At 41.6% G+C, this 18,731-nt stretch overlaps 2 protein-coding genes across 7 annotated transcripts; one reads left to right on the top strand and one right to left on the bottom strand.

The window, feature by feature from the left end:
- Window positions 1-2,345: 2,345 nt before the first annotated feature.
- Window positions 2,346-3,202, top strand: LOC107303978 (21 kDa protein). The gene has a single exon (XM_040523536.1). It carries the CDS (start codon window positions 2,377-2,379, stop codon window positions 3,010-3,012), a length of 636 nt encoding a protein of 211 aa, XP_040379470.1. The 5' UTR covers window positions 2,346-2,376; the 3' UTR covers window positions 3,013-3,202.
- An 8,232-nt stretch (window positions 3,203-11,434) lies between these two features.
- Window positions 11,435-17,075, bottom strand: LOC102717336. 6 transcript variants are annotated; one of them, XR_005811587.1, is made up of 4 exons: window positions 14,520-17,075; window positions 12,593-14,407; window positions 12,266-12,442; window positions 11,435-11,770 (listed from the first exon to the last, which is right to left on the bottom strand). XR_005811587.1 is itself a non-coding variant. In XM_006653036.3 (2 exons), exon 2 carries the CDS (start codon window positions 14,370-14,372, stop codon window positions 12,846-12,848), a length of 1,527 nt encoding a protein of 508 aa, XP_006653099.1. In that variant the 5' UTR covers window positions 14,373-14,407; window positions 14,520-17,075; the 3' UTR covers window positions 12,461-12,845. The 6 variants fall into 6 exon arrangements, 4 of the variants coding, with proteins under 4 accessions (XP_006653099.1, XP_015692271.1, XP_015692272.1 ...); XR_005811586.1 differs by having other exon boundaries at window positions 12,359-12,442; XM_006653036.3 differs by lacking the exons at window positions 11,435-11,770; window positions 12,266-12,442 and having other exon boundaries at window positions 12,461-14,407.
- Window positions 17,076-18,731: the final 1,656 nt, after the last annotated feature.

The following is an 18,731-nucleotide window of genomic DNA, read 5'->3' as shown; positions in this document are numbered from 1 at the left end:
TTCTTTAAATAAAAATACATGAGTAGTTCAAGAGTCATAACAATAGCTATTGCAAAATTGTGCGACTATCTATAGGAGCATAAATGTGAAAATAGAGATGATGATGGGAAAGGAGGAGGGCCTAACGTGCTTGCTGCATTGGCGGTGCTTGCTGCATTGGTGGATCTAGAGGGTGGTCCCGGAACCACCCAAAAGATCCAGTTTAAGCCTATATATACGTAGAGAAGAAAAAATGTCTCATGCGTGAAGAGAAAAAAATGATATATATATATGTATGCAAGATATAATCTTGATCAATTTATAATTTTATTATATATTACATGTAACATTTATGATATTTAAATAGTTATATAAGTTGGACCACCTGTACTGAACATCCTAGATATGTCAATGGCTTGCTAGATTGTCCAATAGCGGTGCACTCTTGCCTAAGATGTACCATATCGGTTTCTAAAATATATAATTTTAGCCTCGAAAGTTATCAAAAATAATATACTCCATCCATCCAATTTTGATCAGCGTATTTAGGATGAGCACCAAGACCAAGGAGAGCCAAAACCCTCTCTTAATCCCTTCCTAATACATTAATTGCCATGTAAAATGCATCATACTAGTAGATGAGATTTGTCATGCGATGTCGTTTTGACACCATTCCCATGCATGCTGCCAGCTATCCAATTAATTTAATTTTACATGTGTACGAAGCAACGCGAGCATTCACGCCGAGGAAATAGTGAGCCCCCCGGCCCCGCTAATGTGTCGGTTAATTTTGGATTTACTTGGTTTGCTTATATGTCAATCAAATCTGGATGGAGGGAGTAATTCCTCTTGTTGTCTGTACAAAAAAAAAACCAAAATAGTCTTTTAACATTTTGTTTAGTTTATCTTTAACTAGCTAAGACTATACACTTAACAAACGACGGAGCGATATTGTAATTAGGTCACGATTGACCATGGACATATCAAACAATTTTGAATGTCTCAACATGCTTAAACAAGTTGCACGATCTAAGTGGCATGATGCCATGAATTCACAGGCATATCTATAAATATTTTAGTTTTCGGTGAGTACGACACAATCTTTCGATACTTGTCACATAGTCTCTTATGTGGTATTATAATCATGGTTTTGTTTGATGCGACATTATGATCATCAACGACTACTTATCTTCCACTTGCAGGCCCACTTCTTACCATCAAAAGGCTAGTCGATCGCTCCATTGCCTATTGCTTCTTTTCGCCACACGCCGCGGGGATAGAACCTAGGGCCTGTTTAGGGAGATTTAGATTCTGAGAAGCAGCTGCTTGGTAGCCACCTTTTAAGAATATGTAAAAGCTTCTAAACCCAGCTTCTCTAGCTTCTTATTTCTTAGTTCATTTTCTGAAAAGTTATGTACCGTTTAGGGCAGCTTCTGACAGAAGCAGTTTTTAAGAAAAACTGTAGCGAACAGAAGCTCCTAAACAGGTCTGACAGTACAACTGTAGAAGAGATTGAGGAGACGAAGAAGCGGTGCGGAGGTCATTGGCATCACCTGGTATAAGACAGGACGGCATGCATATAAATCGTGTGTTGGTAATTCCCCACTACCGCCCTTTGCCCGCTTGCCTAACAACACATAAACATCAATTCCCAGTGTTGACCTCTTTGACAGCCACCCTCTTGTGTTCCCATTGACTATATATTCACAACGCAGGGGGCTGACATGTCATGCCTTCTATTTCTCTCATGATATAATAGTAGCTAGCTAGAGATATAATATATCACACGTTTTTTTTAATGGAGTTATATTTAATACTAGCAAAATACTCAATGAAAATATATTATAAAATGTTATAGGTTTTTTATTAACTATACTGATATCACTTGTTTAAACCAAAATGGACTATTCTATATAATATCAAAAAATATCATAGACTAATTTACAAAATACTGGGGCGACAGATTCACTTTCACTACCACTAGAAACATTTAAAATGGTATAAATTATTAAAAGATCATACGAGCCCAACACTTAATGGCATATGGATTATTAATTACCATAATATATATGAATATTCTAATTGTCTTTTAACTGTGGTTGACTAGCTCTATAACTCCTTAAATTTTAAAGCATGATAATTTTTTTTTTGTTTTCAGATATTTTTAAACATAGTATAAACATATGCTATCTTGTTTTAACTAATTAAAAATATCTTTTCAACCAGACTTAATTTTGATATTTTTAATAACATGTTATAACACATGCATATTTAGCTAGTCTAAATAGAAATGTTATGTGATAATCATTCCAGAGTCAATAATAAAAAGAGGCATCGCATATGCTACAAGCTTTCATTTCCTCAAACCAAACAAGCAAGAAATCAGCAGAGAATACGATGGCCATCACGACAAGCCGCCACCCTCTTCTCCTCGTCCTCGTCTTCCTCGCCGCCGCCACGCTCGCAAGCAGCTCGTCGAAGCCGCAGCCCAGGTCCAGGCCGGCGGTCAGCCCGGCCGCCGCGGCGGACTTCGTGCGGCGGTCCTGCCGCGCCACGCGGTACCCGCAGGTGTGCGAGCGGAGCCTCATGCCGCAGGCCCCCGCCGTGGGGCGCAGCCCGCGGCTCCTGGCGCAGGCCGCGCTCGCCGTCGGCGCCGACCGCGCCCGCTCCTGCTCGGGCTACCTCGGAGGCTCAGGCTCCAGCTCCAAGTCCAAGCGCTCCGGCGGCGCCCTGGGCGACTGCGCCGACACGCTGCGCGACGCGGAGGAGCGGCTGCGGCAGTCGGCGGCGGAGATGGGCCGGATGGGGCGGGCGGGGAGCCCCCGGTACGCGTGGCGGCTGAGCAACGTGCAGACCTGGGCCAGCGCGGCGCTCACCGACGCATCCACCTGCCTCGACTCCCTCGCCACCTACACCGCCCCCGGCGCCGGCGCCGACGTCGACGCGCTCAGGAAGCGGGTGGTGGCCACGTCGCAGGCCACCAGCAACGCCCTCGCCCTCGTCAACCAGCTCGACCCCCATCACCACCAGTAAAGTAATCTTTACTACTGTTTCTGTACTAATCTAACTCTCAAATTGGCAGCACCAATCACCTCTGTAATCACTTCACTTCATTTCACCTCATCTGTAATGATCTCTCCATCGCCTTTTGTCTCTCTTCGCACATCACCATGAATCATGGATGCTTAACTAGTGAGTACTACTAAAGTATTTTGCTTGCTTCTTCCCAATTTCTCTATTCACGCTCTGCTGCTTGTTTTCTTACAGTACATGTGTACCTGTATCTTGTTAATTGCTTATTTCCCCTCTGAAAGTTGCTAGCTTTAGGCTCTTCCTTGAAAGAAAGCTTGTAGCTTTAAGCTGGTTGGGATCTCTTAATTGCAAGGAACCGGAGCATATGTATCGTGCAAAACATACAGAAAGTAATCCGTCCTAAGATTCTTAGGATTAAGGAGGAAACATAACATTTGTCAAGTGTTTGGTTCGGAGTACATGGTGGTGCTCTTTCAATTTCTCATGAGATTGTTAAGATTTTCTAGAGTATCTGTTTTTTGATAGTTATTTGAGGATATAAACGATTGAAACTAACAACTAAGAAGTTGCAAAAGTGCTTAGGAAAGATCAAATGAAGAACTTATATATGAATTTTTTTAGCACCATTTAAAAGTTTGCAAAGAGCAGGACCATATGATGGATAGATGACATTTTGAACAAGAGTGTAGTAAGCATAAGCAACAACCTGCTTGCACCACTGCATAGGAGTGTTTGCATTTGGAGCTAACTAGTAGGTACTAACTCATCACTCACTCTTCGCTGGCTTCTCTTAATTATTGTTCTGTTACTTTGATTAGCTTCATCTTCCCTCTCTTCATCTTCTTCATCGTTGGTGTCATCTTGTTTGGTGCCTGATCGAGTCTCGTCGTAAGCTGCCACTGCTGGGGTCAAGAATGATGTACACACCATGTACATATCTCTATGCTCCATTCATCTGCAAACAAATAGTATATTTACTCTAGTTGTTAATTGGCTTACCCCATCTTAGTATGGTGTCGGTGAGCCTGATGGGGATCATTAGTTTTCAGTGCTAAATCATCTGCAGCCTGCAGGACCAGGAGGAGCCAATGCAACCAGCTACATCATTAGTTTAGTGTCCTGGAAAAAACAAATAGCTTTAACTAATTTGTCCCTGATAAAGCCGGTTCTATAATTTTGGGGGCTCTAAACGAATATGGTGTCATAGGCCCTAAAGATCAAATATTTTTTTACCTACTATATAACTATTTATCATATAAACTGACACAAATAAATGTCACTAGCTAACATGATGCACCATGTATTAACTCTTAAGAGTTAACTTGTAAGATAGTTTCTATTCTTGATTTCGATAAATAATGTTGATGCTAAATTGAAAATTAAAATAAAGAACATGAATGAAAAAATGAAACAAATCAGCAAAAAATAATTTATGACAAAAACCTTTTAATTTGTATTCTTAGAAGTTTAAAAAACAATGCTAAAAAAATAAACTGCAATAAGAACACTTTAAAATCAAATCAAATATTAAATTTCAAAATCATATTTTGGTCATAGCTAAGAAGAGAACAAGTTAATGAATAACCACTGAGCTTAACCAATAAATTATCATCATCTATGATTATTTAAGTTGATTAATTATCTCTTTTATAGAAGAGTAAAGTACATAACCGGTCCTCAAACTTGTGGCGTGGTACCGTTTAGGTCTATAAACTTAGAAAATACACGTTTATGTCCATGAATTCGGTTTAATGTCTAAAATTATAGACTTGGATGGTACATTAAAACGAGTTTATGGACCTGGATGGTACATTAAAAAAAAGTTTATAGATCTGGATAGTACATTAAAATAACTATATGAATCTAAAAGTGTATTTTCTAAGTACATGAACCTACGCGGTACATTAAAACAACTCTATTCTCAAGTTAGGCCCCCTCCTGGTTAGGGCCCTATGCGATCTCACCTCCCATCTAAACCCTCGGTCGGCCGGGCCAGCTCTAGCCTGAATTATTTGAATCTATCCTGTCCTTATGTTGTCGTCTACAATATCAGACACAATTTCTAATACACATGTACTAGCTCTAGTTTCTTTTTCTAAATAATGTTGATTAGTAAAAAAATAAACTAACCAGTGTCATTTAATTGAGAATGGAGTACTTGTTTTGTCATGACATTTCATATTCATATATCTAAAACTAACATTATAACTCTATGTACTACATAGAAGTGTTTTTTAAAGAAAAAATGTACAATATTACTTTCGAATTTTACATGTAGTATAGTTAGCAAGATTTGAATATACTGCAAATTGGAATCTATGTGAGAATGCGGAGAGTACAATGCATGCAGTGCATACTTTGGTGCATTGCCTAATTGCAGTTGTAGTGCTGGTGGGCCTTCATTCCTGTTTAATTTCATACTACCTACAGTACTGTACTACTAATACTAGTAGTGTTCAGTTTTCAAAGAAAAAAAAAAAGGACCAGTAGTGTTCACTTGATTGCAGCCGTATTTTACGCCTCAATCTCTCTGTTTTCTTTTCCATAAAGTACAGAACAAGGCATTAAATAAAAGTTAGTACATATTTGTATGCTGCATATATACTTTGTGGCGTTGTCGGTGCGTTTGCTCATGGCAGTAAACATATGTGCGACTAATTTTTGATCATCCATCAGTAGTCAGCAGCAAAGTTAAAAGAAATGAAAATAACACGTACTGAATGCTGTGCTAATAGAAAAGAAATACATTCATGTTGTGCTATAGCTGGTGGAGAGCTAGCTAGCTACTTTCTTGGCCGGCTTGATAATTCTTGCTCGATATTATGAGACTTTTCGTAGGTTAGCTTATATTCATTTACGTATCCATATATATATTTTGTATGTCTAGATTTATTAGCACATATAAATCTAGGCAAGATCAGAAAGTCTTATAATACAGAACAGAGATAATATAATTTTAGGCAAATGTCATAGACATCAAATTCATGTCTGATTATAATTTTTATTACAATAAACACAATAAATATTTATCTTTATTGTAGTACTTTTTAAGACTCATGTATATATATCGTCCTCATGTATTCAAACTAAATATTTTAGAAGTTATTGGCGGTTAAAGTTTTAAAGTTTGACTATATTTTTTATACAAAACGATAGAAGTCATGTAGCTCGAAGGATTACAACTTTGCTTTATTGCCTGTGGTTATCCTCTAATCTGTGCCCGACTCGCTTATTTTCATATAATAACTGCGTCCATGCGTGGCATCCATCACCCATGCTACTTTACCTAACAAAAGAAAGGGAACAATGTTACAATAACAATCAAATACTATACCAGTAACAGCACTACAGAGATACAGCATACCTGAATCTAAATCAAGCACTGAATTCGGAGAAAACAATGTATATAGCTTGTTCGGTGCATTCTGTACATGCATGGAATGTTTCAAATTGAGTTCTTGATTTTGGAGATAAAGGTAAATTAATTAAGGGCATACCAATCCTAATGCCATACCAAACTTGCGAATAAGATGAGATGCATTTCAGGTCGAGACTGTGCCAACTACCAGAGAAGGCTGAGATCTAAATTCAATTCAATTTATAGTCCAGGCCAGAGCAGAGCAGAGCAGCGTCACCGTCTGTTGCTTGTCTGTGTCCTTTGCCATGCAATGCAGATCGACATGGCTACATGCTGCTGCACATACAGTGTCATTATCACTCCACTGGACCAGCTGCATATATTATACATGGGATGGGAGGGCCCCCGATCGATCCAACAAGGCATGGGCGATGCCATCAATCGCCACCATTTTTATGCAAACAGGAAGTGAACTGACAGATGCATGGATGAATGAAACGAAACCTCATCAGAATTCAGATCATCAAAAACCATCTGAAAAAGGACCAGGCAGTCAGTCTCCTTACCTGACGATACAACATATATACTACTATCACGGGTGGAGTCAGGATCTTAGGGTACGAACAATGCTAGATCCTTCTTGGAGTGATCTCAGTCCATGTGATCAGCACAAAGACCGAGACCATACCCTCTGTCTCTCACAGTGCTATGTGGCTTCAAATGGTGGCTTCCAATTTTAAGTCAATCCATGTAATTTTTTATTTTAGTCCTTGTTATTTTTTTAATTCAAATTAAAACCTAGGATTTTACTCTAAACCCCTCTAAATCTAGAAACTACTACAAAATCCCGCCTCCCCCTTTCCCTCTCCTTTTCCACCGGACTCCTCTCCCCTTCCCACTCCGTCAACAACGGTGAAGGGTCCCCGCGTTCTCCCGACGACGATGTGCATGGATTGCAGTGTGGGTGGCTGGTAGAACTCCCGGCATCGGGGATCGAGGCAGCAAGGGCCGTCGGAGAAGATCTGGGCAGGTCAGTGGAGTTTCCAAGTGTTGGGTCTTGTAGGGCTTCCAGACAGTGCACGGCTAGGTGCCATCGGGGCTTCCTAATGACGTGCGGCTTTGGTCGGCGGAGCTTCTAGACGGTGTGCAGGGGTCAACAGAGCTTCTGCACATGACGGATGGTGCGGCGAGGGTTCTAGGTGCCCTGGTAAGTTCGTAGGGAAGATTTGCTTCTTGGGGGGCTATGGTAGACCTTTTTTGGCGGAGGATCATGCATCATTGCTCTTTTCAGTGTGTGGCATCGGTGGTTTGCAAAAGATACATAGAACTTGCAGAAGATACAAGTTTCTCTCCTTCACCTCTGCTCAAATCTGATGTGGATCTTTAAAACCACTCGTATGATGGAGCATTGTGCATGGCCTTAAGGCACCATTAAGGTACTATGGTCAGAGCTCATCTATTATAACATTGTTTTTAAAGGGTTGTAATTGTAAGAATTTTTTCGACTGTATGAAAGACGGGCATGCACAAACCACACACATATAAATACAACCAATAATACAAATAGAGATTAGCTGTAAATTCCCAACCTTATTAAAATCCTATTAAAAGCTGTGTACTTTTAGATCCAAAAGTATCATCTTTGGAACCCGAGGAACAACATGCGTTGTCGCCCGAAGTAACAGCCGATCTGGATGTACTATTGATAGGAAGGAGCCCTGCGGAAAGATTCCCAATGGTTTTCAACTACATCTACTTTATCGTCGCTCAATCCACGTGGGGCTTCACATGCCCCATTGAGAAGTCCATCTACATTCGGTGCCAGTGATCCGATTGCGGCCTGACAACTGGAATGGGACGTGTCAATTAACAACTCCCTTGGAAGACATGGTGGCCATTAAAGTGACATTTATTTGTCTTGGTTAACGACTCAGATTCTTTAGTTCTACGTGCACACGTTTCTTGAAGTACTGAATCATGTGTTTTTTGGCAAAAGTTCTGTAGCAATGTTGCTTTAAAAATCACATCAATCCATTTTTGAAGTTATTTGTAGCTAATAATTAATTAATGATATGCTAATGCACTGCTAGATTTTTGACATGGGTTAACGAACCTACCAAAGAACACACCCTAATTAGGCTTTTATTGCCTTTGCCTCCTAGGGCATTGTGGTATCACTTTAAAACTATAAAAAGAGGATCATGCCCGCAAGAGGAGAGATTGGCCCCTTGAAGCAGAGATCATACATCCCGTCCTTATAAACAGCCAAAGAAGCTACAAGCGTCTCCGTATGGCCTGAACATGTACAGTTCCTTTGCGTTGATCTTTGTTTGAGGCACCTAAGTTTTTTCATCGCACGCGAGACGACACTTTCTCTCAATTTCCCTGGGCCGAATACAAAGAGGATCCCCACAATCCCGCTGAAGGGATTCATCCTCAGACAATTATAACTAACATTACATGTTAAGTTTAAATCATTTTATTGTAAACTATAAACTCCATATCTACAAGAACTTGCGAGTTTGATTAATGTAAAATTTAGGCTAATAACGCCTCCTTTCGGCCGCAAAAGCAAGTTCTATCGGGATTGTTTACTAACTAAATATGCCTTGATTAGCAAAATTACTTATCTAATTGTACAGATGCACTACATAACTAAAATAGCTAACAACACCAGAACCAAAGTTGTAGAAAGATATGTTGATTACTCCCAATTAACATCGGTTGAATTGTATATAAGTTTTTAAAGGAACAAGCTGTAATGATTTAAGATTTTATTAGCCCATACCTGTTGTAGTTTAAATGGTCTGGGGTCAATAACCTTTGGTTGTTGGGGATCATTATCTACATAATGCCGAGGGACACACTGGTTCTGACAGCAAATGCGATGCAGCTATTCAATGAGACCAGGGATTAGATCAGGACGTGGCTGGAAGCTGGGTATTTCAAGCAACGAGAGGATTAACGTTTTTTGGGTTTTGTTTTTTGTTTTTTAGAATTTTTCCGGTCTCTGCTGGACTCAGCAATCTCTTTTGAGCTGTGTAAATTCCCTCTGTGTTAATGAAATTAGATGGCCATTCCTTCTCTGCACTAAAAGGAACATCCCCCATATGTATGTTGAAACTATAGTAGCTACCTTAATTATATGCCTGAAACAATGATTTCATGCTACAACTATATAGACTTCACTGAACTAATCGCCGCTCAGCAAGAATCATACGACATTAGCCCACAAGCTACACAATCTCTAAACACCAAGAAAGATTGAAGAAGAATACTCACAACACCATGGCCTAAATCACTCTATTTATTGGGTTATAACTTATAAGATGTACTTTCAGTGAAGGAACACACTGAAAAACTGCAACGTCTCAATATCTCCTCAGTGGAAGCCGGTTAATTGGCGCTATCTTTCTGAGTGTAGCAAATTAAAGCCACCGTTTTTTTCATAACAAGAAAGAATAACAGGCCGCAGTATATCAAAGTGAAACACCTGAACACTCAAATTTCACCGCAATCGTATAGTAGTTTTAGCTATCAGATTTTCTTTTTCTTGCAAGGAAAACAGCTTTCACTTTCTACATGCTACATAGGCTACAAACATAAGTATTCACACAAATATCAAATTAGGCCTAATAAAATACAAGTTGTTATGGAAAAAAATGTGATACATGGACTAGAATTTGGAACTGAAAAAAAAAAACAGATTTAGAACCATGTTGGTGACAAAGGAACAAGTGGTCTACCCAAAATGTTGAAATCAAAAATTGAATCAATGGGTAGTTGTAAAGCTCTTCCTCTTAACTAGAAGGATTCAAGGAGACAACATCAAAGTGGGAACTCAAGACTGAAGGAACAGTTCGGAAATTCACAAACACTGAAGGGGACTGAAGAGTACAATCCCTGATTGGAATTCCAATTTCCAAGACAGTTCTGCAGGAAGTGTTTTATTCCTGTCAAAGTGAAGTGCTGGGTGGGCTAGTATGGACCAAGAACAGAGAAGGTAATCAAAAGGAAAAGAAGTCAGATTTCTAGATGCTGCGTAGGCTACAACATATAGTTACATAAGTATTTAATACTGATACATAGGCAAAAACCGCCTTTTCCAAACTCCAATAAATTTCTATATCACAATGAATCCGATCAAAATGCTGGGACACCTGAATTTCACAAGAATGGCTTAGGAGAAGTAATCAGATATCTGTATGCTACATAGCCTACTAACATGAAGGCACACAAATAGTAAAAACCGCGTCGAGTGGAGAACTAAATAAATCAAAGTAATTTCAGTTTGGACGATTGAGCCATGCTCTGAACGAACCCTGTAACTCATCAGACGAACGCACGGCCAAGAGTTTAAGTAAATCTCTTGCTACCTGCTTCCACTGCCCATTCCTTCTTGCATCTGAATCCTGTTCCTCCTACCATGTTTTGATTTCCATGACATCCGTACGTGCTTGCCTCAGCATTTTGGTAAAGATAGTTGATCGCCTTGGGGATGAACATTTGTATAAGACCAACTACTTTTATTTGTATGCAGAGCACTTAACAGAAATTCAGTGGATCTCTTTCACTCAAAATTTGATGTATGGACATGGAAAAGGACCCTGGAAACTATTTGGGGCGTGGACTTGACTAAGTCGCATTTGAAGACTACTGATGAAGTCATTTGGAACTGGAAACTGAAACGTTGAAGCGGCCTACTGATAACCATGGTGATGGCAAAAGAACAAGTGGCCTAAGCTGCAGTCAAAATTTGGCATCAACAGGGAGTTGAAAGCTATTCCTTTTAATCGACAACACTTTGCCTCAAGACTGAAGCCACTGTATTGCATGGAACTGAAGAGTAAGGCTAACCGGCACGAAAAACGTAGTAATAGATTAATATGATATTTAAAGCAACTTTTCTATAGAAAATTTTTGCAAAAAATACATCATTTAGCGGTTTAGGAAGCGTCATACAGTAAACGAGCAAATCTAGATTAGATAGAAGGGAAAAAGAATGAGGCCTACATTCCCGGTTTGGAATTCTATATTTTTTTTAAAAAAAAACTAAACTGGCAGGAGAATTGGCAATTATATTTATGGTGCATCATATTAGCTAATGATGCTTATTAATGTTAGTTTAGAGGATAAATGGTTATATAGTATGTATTGCAAGAAAAATATTTGATCTAAAAGGGATATGGCACCGAGTTAGCCTAAGACCCTTGAAATTATAGAACCGGTCTTGTTCAAGGTTTTTACGCAGAGAAAAGTGGTGGCGGAGGGGGAAAAACATCATAACGACACCTCCAAGAAGAATAATGCGCCGTTGCTGTTAGTCAGATATGGAGTTGGCACCACTTCACCCTCGCCGCGCACCTCCGGCCTTCACTGTCGCATCTTCCCGAAAATATTCTACAACAAGAGAAAACCATTAGGGAAAATTTTACTATTTGCCATCTTCCCCAAAAACTTAGTTCTTCCAAATTTTCATTCCTATTTGCTGGAAAAGTATTCTAAACCCTATCCCCTTGTTTATTGCATGTTATCTAAATAGTCATCAAAAAATTTTAAAAAAATATGAAGGTAAATTAATATACTATATATCACAACACAAATATGCAAGTTCAAATATGACTTATATAATCCACAACAAAAATAATAAATTGAACTCTGAATAATACACGTATACTCACAGTCATATTTATTATGGATTATAGAAGTCATATTTGAACTTGCAGTGATATATCTTATATTAATCTATCTTCACAATTTTTTTCAAATATTTTGATGACTATTTAGATAGCATGCAATAAACGAGAGGATATCCTTTCGAGGGTTTAAAATCCACTCCCCTCTTTGCCTCATGGTCTCCACTCAAGCTCTCTCGTATGCCACTTTTCTATCTACCTGGTGTCTCTTTTGCACTTTTCCCTCTCCAATGTGTCAAATAATATTTTTTTTCTCTTCTCTCAATATCTCTTTCTTCTCTTCTTACCATACCTCGGAGCTCCACATTCTTTCACAACCGAATTTTCTTCTCTCAATATCGATCTTGCCCCACTCACGATGTTGCTTGGGAATAAACTGAAAAGGGATGAAAAGTGGCACACGTGAGATAATTGGTAGGGACCGGATGACAAATGGGAATGAAAAATATAAGTAATATTTGGAACTGCCTTTTGGAAAGATGGCAAACAGTAAATTTCCCCTACGCAGGTAAACCCTTCTGCTTACATGTTGCACGAGCATACAGTAGTTGATTTTTGGTTGAAGACTGAATCAACAAGAGCTAACATATGCTACTTTCAGAGGAAGGAACACACTGAAAAACTCCATATCACCTCAGTGGAAGCCGGCCAGTTGGTGCAGACAGTTTACTATCTGTAGCAAATATATGCATGCTACATTGGACACATACATATGTTATATGCAGTCACACAACAATAAATACAGATAGTGTGGTTGAGAAATAGTAAATCAAGTAAACTTAGTTTCGATGATTGAGCCATGCCATGAACCAACACTGCAAATCATCAGATGAACGCATGGCTAAGAGTTTGAGGTAATCTCTCAATGCCTCTTTCCACTGCCCGTTCTTTATCATCTGCGCCTCAATCTTGTTCCTCCTACCTTGCCGCCGCGTGGTTCGACGTGCTCCTGGCAGCATCGGCGCCATACTTGTCTTCACCACACCAAAGTGTGCACTGCCATGTTTGGATTTCCAGGACACCTGGTACGTGCTTGCCTCAGCATTTTGGTAAAGATAGTCGATCGCCTTGGGAAGCATCTCTTCCAGTCGGCGATGCTGAGTAACATCTACATCCATAGTCAGTTGATTGCCTCCATCAATCGTCTCTACAACATAGCTCTTGTTTGCATTAACAAGCTTGAGGTCTTCCACAGAGTCATGTGGCGTGAAGAGAATCCCAATCTTCAAGAGAGGGAAATTATCAAGTGAAGATGTATCATCTCTGGTGGTTGGAGATCCCTGCATGTTGTTATATTCCGATAGTGAGATGTGACATTGTAGAAACATGTCAGAGACTGGTTCTGGAAATATGCTTGACAAACTACTAATTCTTGTGCTGTTGCTGCTACAAGCAGGAATGTATCCTCTATAGCAACACAATGGATCTGGCCGGAACCGTTGAGTCAAAGTGCTGTGAACATTGTTCCAGTGTTCCAGGCTTTCACATTCATATTGCGACAACCATGAGAAATCTTGTGTAGGGAGCAGAGTGAGCTCCCTGATAACAACCTCAGCAGTGGACTTGAACTGAGGTGTGGCCAGTTGTAAACACTTGGCTGTAATCCCCATGATGTCTGTACTTTCTGAAAGACGCAGCATGATTCTTAGACGAAAACTGTTCTTGGGCACCTTGCAGTCTTCATAGATAAAGGACAGCATGGCCTCCAGTCCGCGCTCCTCAAAACTCATAGGACATATAGAGAAATAGTGGTATTGACTTCCATCATGCAATATTTGATACGTGAGCAATTTGCCTGCGAAAAGATGGGCAATAAGAGGGTCGAAGAACAGATATTGCCGTGGTCTTCCGCCTAGCTGCACAAACCTCAGAAACTCATCAGCACTATCCGCAATCCTCTCAAATCTTCGAACAACAGCACTGCTTGAGTAGTAATCATCATTATTGTGGCCAATGAATGAGAGGATGAATAATTTGGTTGCATGAGTAACACGTCTAGGAAATGAGGACTGCTCCACCTGGTCTTCGATTTCGTTGTCTTCTATAGCGCGTTGCTTGCATCTGTGCAACATATCATCACATTCTTGAGACGCACGCTTCAGCTTCTTTTGCCAACATAGCAATGGCATGTCGGTGATCTGCCACTTGTTGGAAGTCTCAATTGCAGCCTCTATCTTAATGTGTGCCATCTCCAGCCTCTCTATGTTGTCTCCTTCATCTGAGTTGTCCTCATGCTTGCTGATAATACCAGAAAAGATTCTGCTAACAGCCTCCCCAACAATGGCAGATCTGACAATCTCAGCCATCCTGAGCTAGCAAGCTGTAAAGTTGTGTCCTGATCCTTGGAGATAAAAAAAGGTAGCATTAGAATACTATTGCAGAGATATGAATAGATGGAAAAAATTTTAACATATGCTGTTATTGCAATAGCATAAATGTTCTCCCATTCCAACCTTGCCAAATGATCTAATATGGTATTCCAAGGGACAAGAAGAGAAGCTGTGAAGTGGATATGGATTTATCTGCATAGAAGCTGTACTAGGACATGTAGTATATGAGAGGAGTAGACATATATAGAGAGATATAAGCTTAAGGAGGAGAATGACCAACGAATTGGCAACTTCAAGTAATATGAGGTTGAGTCAAAATCAGACCTCATTAGTTGCATATAGGTGCAAAATAAGACCAAAGATTTCTATTACTCTGCTTCCTGTAAGAACAAATCATTTTAGAAATAGCTATTGTCAACGTATTACATAAGATAGCTACTAGTTATTTTCATTTGATGTAAGGAGCTGGAAAAATTTGCTACATGGACTTGACTAAGTCATACTTCAAGACTTTTGGTGTCATTTGGAACTGAATGATGAAATAACAATTGGTCTACTCTTCTTTTTTTTTTCTGGAACTGAATGTAATTAAGATGGAAGAAAAGGTTACAAGAAAAGTTTTACATCGATAGCCTGCTGTCGAGGAAGGATGTGCACCATAGCACACGCCCCGAACCATGTGCCAACCGTCCAAACACACACTACAGAGAGGAGAGCCAAGCACCGAACCAGCCATCGCTTTGCGAGACCGACCACCACTGAGCTAATGACACCACTACGACACGAAGACTCTAAAACGACGCCCTCATGAGGGTCGCGACGCTAAAAGGCGCCGTCGTCATCCATCCAAAGACTGGACTTTCACCCAGAGCTCCTTGCCGAGGGAGACGGGATACCTCAACAGTGCCCTCAGGAGGGTTACTACGCCCGAAGGCGAAGTCACTGTTAGCCCAAAGAAATGGGCTAAGCTTTCGCTCGAAACCCCCTATCACCGTGGTACGTCACCCAGTCTGAAACCACCATCTGAACATCGGCGGCACATGGCTTCCACCACACCCGACCGATGCCCCTCCATCGGTCGACTTCATCGAACCACCGTCCCTGAGAGCTGGCCCAGGACCCCTCCGTTCCACCACCCGCCAGCCTCCTCGCCAGATCTGGCCGAAGGAGAACCCGGGATTGGATGGCATTGCTTCAGCAGCCTGAGCTTCCCCCGCTGACAAGTTGCCGCCTCAATCCAGCCTAGAAACTCCCCGTAGAGAAGGGGAGGAGCTCCAGGAAGAGTGAGGGTGCTGACTGGCAACGAGGAAGATGACCCACTGCCGCCAACTCCCTTAGCACATCCATCTGGGTCTGCGCCTATGCCGAAAACGTTGCCGCTCTGCCTCCGGCGCCACCCACCGGCGCTCCCATTGCCCGGCTGCCACCATGGCTGGGACGCCGCCGCCACGCCGCCGCTCGCTGCCACCATGGCCGCACGCATCGCAGCCTAGCCACATCGCGTCACGCCGCCCAGCCGCATCGTGCCCACGCCGCCCAGCCGCCTCGCGCCGCCGCCGCGCCAGCTCTAGGCGGGGATGGCTGGATCCGGCCTTGGGGGTTGCAGATCCGCCGCCTCCCTAGCGCCTCCGCCCGCCGCTGCGCGCTGGTGAGGGCCGCCGAGTGCCGTCGCGGGCTGCCCCGCGCCTCCTCGCGCTGCTGCGCGCGCCGAGCTCCTCCTCGCGCCGCTTCCTGCCGCCGAGGGCCTCCTCGTGCCGCTGCTCACCGCAGAGCTCCTCCTCACCCTGCTGCCCCCGCCGAGGGCCTCCTCGCGTCGCTGCGCGCCACCGAGCGCCGCGGTGCGCCGCCGCGCGCCCCTCCGGCCCCGGTGAGAGCCCCGCCGCCGCCGTCATTGCGGCCAGCCGGCTTGCCGGTGGCCACTCAGGCAGCGGCGAGGCGGGAGGAGAGGGTGGAGAGGGGCGGCGGCGGGGTGGGGAGGTGGTCGCCCCTGCCGCCTAGGATTTGGACGGCGCTATAGTCAAATTGTAGTCTCTTTTAGCGAATCTCACCCAACTAGATTTTAATTGGTCTACTCTTCAACATTTGGAACTGAAGAATGAGACAACAATTGGTCTACGCACTCAAGATTTTCTTGCTAGTGATAGCCATTTTGTAATAGTTCTGTAATGCTTGCCTATCCTCTTAATAAAATCGGGCCGGTGTTCCGGATCCAAAAAAACAATTCTCCTATGTTGAAACAAAAAAATTGGAATCAAGGAAATTGAAAGTTCTTCCTATCAACTATAGGAGACAACATCAAAGCAGGATGTGAAAGACTATGGAACTGAAGAGTAAAGCCCCTGTTAGGAATTCCAATTTCCAAAACAGTTTTGCTGAAACTAATATGTGATTGTTTTATTGCCATCAAAGTGAATTGCTAGGCGGTCAATGGATCAAGAACAGAAAACGAAATCTTACCTAGGAGTAAATCCCTTCAGTTACCAGCTTAGCTACCAGTAAATTTTTGCAGGCATTGAAGTAAAAAAAAAAAGTACAAGTGAAAAAAAGTTAGCGCAGGATTTCAATAGCCTTAGGCGTGGGAGTCGCACGAGCCATCGATGGCGTAGCCGCTCCTTCGTCGTCGTCGTCGCCGTCGCCGTCGCCGCCGCCGCTGGAATGGGAATGGGAACGAGGGCTGGGACTGGGAGTTCCCACGCAGAATGGGCTACGGGCTTTCAAGCATAGAAGATGCAACGGCCCACTCCAGAATTGAATTAGATGGCCTTAATTAATCGTTTCCACCCAAATTTTGTTAACCCAGCTTAGCATTCGTTATGAATTCTGGTCGATTTCATTGGAGCATCACCAGGGCCCCTAAACAGAGTCTTTAAATAGTTTTTAGGTGTGAGGTCAAAAAACAAGCGCCCCATCTTTTGGTTCAAGCTTATAAGCTAAATTTCAAATTTTCATCAGTTAATTTTATGGTTTTTTCGCCGAAATTTATTTTCCACCATTGGCTTTTAAATCGCTAAGAATACATATACAAATTTTTTATTCACAAATTATTTTTATTGCAAATATATCGTTTGGTTTTTTATATGAAACACCTAAACAATCACCCTAAGGTCTAACAAAGACTCTACTATGGAATTTTTTGAATTTTTGATTTTATTTATTAAATAATTTACAAATTTAATTTTGTATTTCAAAAAAATCATAGATCTAACCTTCTGCCACCCTCTAGGAGGACGGAAAGGCTACGTGGCAAACGGTCGCCCGACCGCGAGAAACGGCCGCAAATGGTGCCCCGGGCGATTTTGCGTTCAGCCCCTTTGGCGGAAAGGGAAAAATGAAAAAATGCGCAGCCCAGCTAAGAGGTGAGGGAGGAGGGTGGCGATTTTGTAAAAACCCCCTTTTCGCCCTTACAGGGGACGGAAAGGGGCAAAACGTAAAATCGTCAGGGTTGCCGTTTGCGCCCGTTTCTCGCAACCCGTTGGTCGTTTGCCACGTAGGCTTTCCGTCCTCCTAGAGGGCGGTAGGAGGTTAGATCTGTGATTTTTCGAAATACAAAATTAAATTTATAAATTATTTAATAAATAAAAACAAAAATTCAAAAAATTCCTCTACTAAGGCTCCCAAAAATAAACAAAAATGCAAAAAAAAACATTATACGATTGGAATAGGATAGGCTGATACCTTACTATCAAACGTTATACACATGTCTACCAAACCACATACCTAAGTATCATACCGTTTTAGAATATACGGTTCCATAGTTTCTCTCAAATAAAAATGCCCCAAAATTTCACCTCGCAGCCTCCTATGCATGCTTGGGGTTCTAGATCACAACCCGTATCACCGGTTTTTATGCATGATTGGAGAAGTCCGCTGCCTTGTCTGCCACAATGTACTATTTTGCTTAATTTCTTCTGCAGTAAATAAGCATCTAGTTGAGAAAAAGGTTAAAATAGGGTCCACATTGAGTTTGAAAATTATGGTGTTTGAAATTGTAAATTTAAATATGGTTGAAATCTACGCATAAGAATATTTATGTTTGATTATTGTGGTGTTAAACCAGATATGAACATACAAAGTATATGTTCAAATAGAAAGGAAAAATAAATAGGTGCTATTGATGGATGGGGTTGGTTGATTTATCGGTTTAGCCGATATTTAGGAGAAGATATAACCACTGAATATCTATCCTAATTTAATACGTAAGTCTAATGGTTGCTTAACATGATCGGTGGAAAATGGGACAGAATTGGATAAGGAAAAGCCCCGAGGCCCACCAGTGCACTGTATAAGAAGAGGAACTCACAGAAACGCTCGTGTGGCTTTCACGTACTCTAAATT

This window comes from Oryza brachyantha, chromosome 4, assembly GCF_000231095.2.
Source record: "Oryza brachyantha chromosome 4, ObraRS2, whole genome shotgun sequence".
Lineage (NCBI taxonomy): Eukaryota > Viridiplantae > Streptophyta > Magnoliopsida > Poales > Poaceae > Oryza > Oryza brachyantha.
This window is presented reverse-complemented; position numbering and strand designations above follow the sequence as displayed.

What these genes read in the sequence shown, in the direction of transcription:
- LOC107303978 (XM_040523536.1), top strand. Translation starts at nt 2,377, where the DNA reads ATGGCCATCACGACAAGCCGCCACCCTCTTCTCCTCGTCCTCGTCTTC.
- LOC102717336 (XM_006653036.3), bottom strand. Translation starts at nt 14,372, where the DNA reads ATGGCTGAGATTGTCAGATCTGCCATTGTTGGGGAGGCTGTTAGCAGA.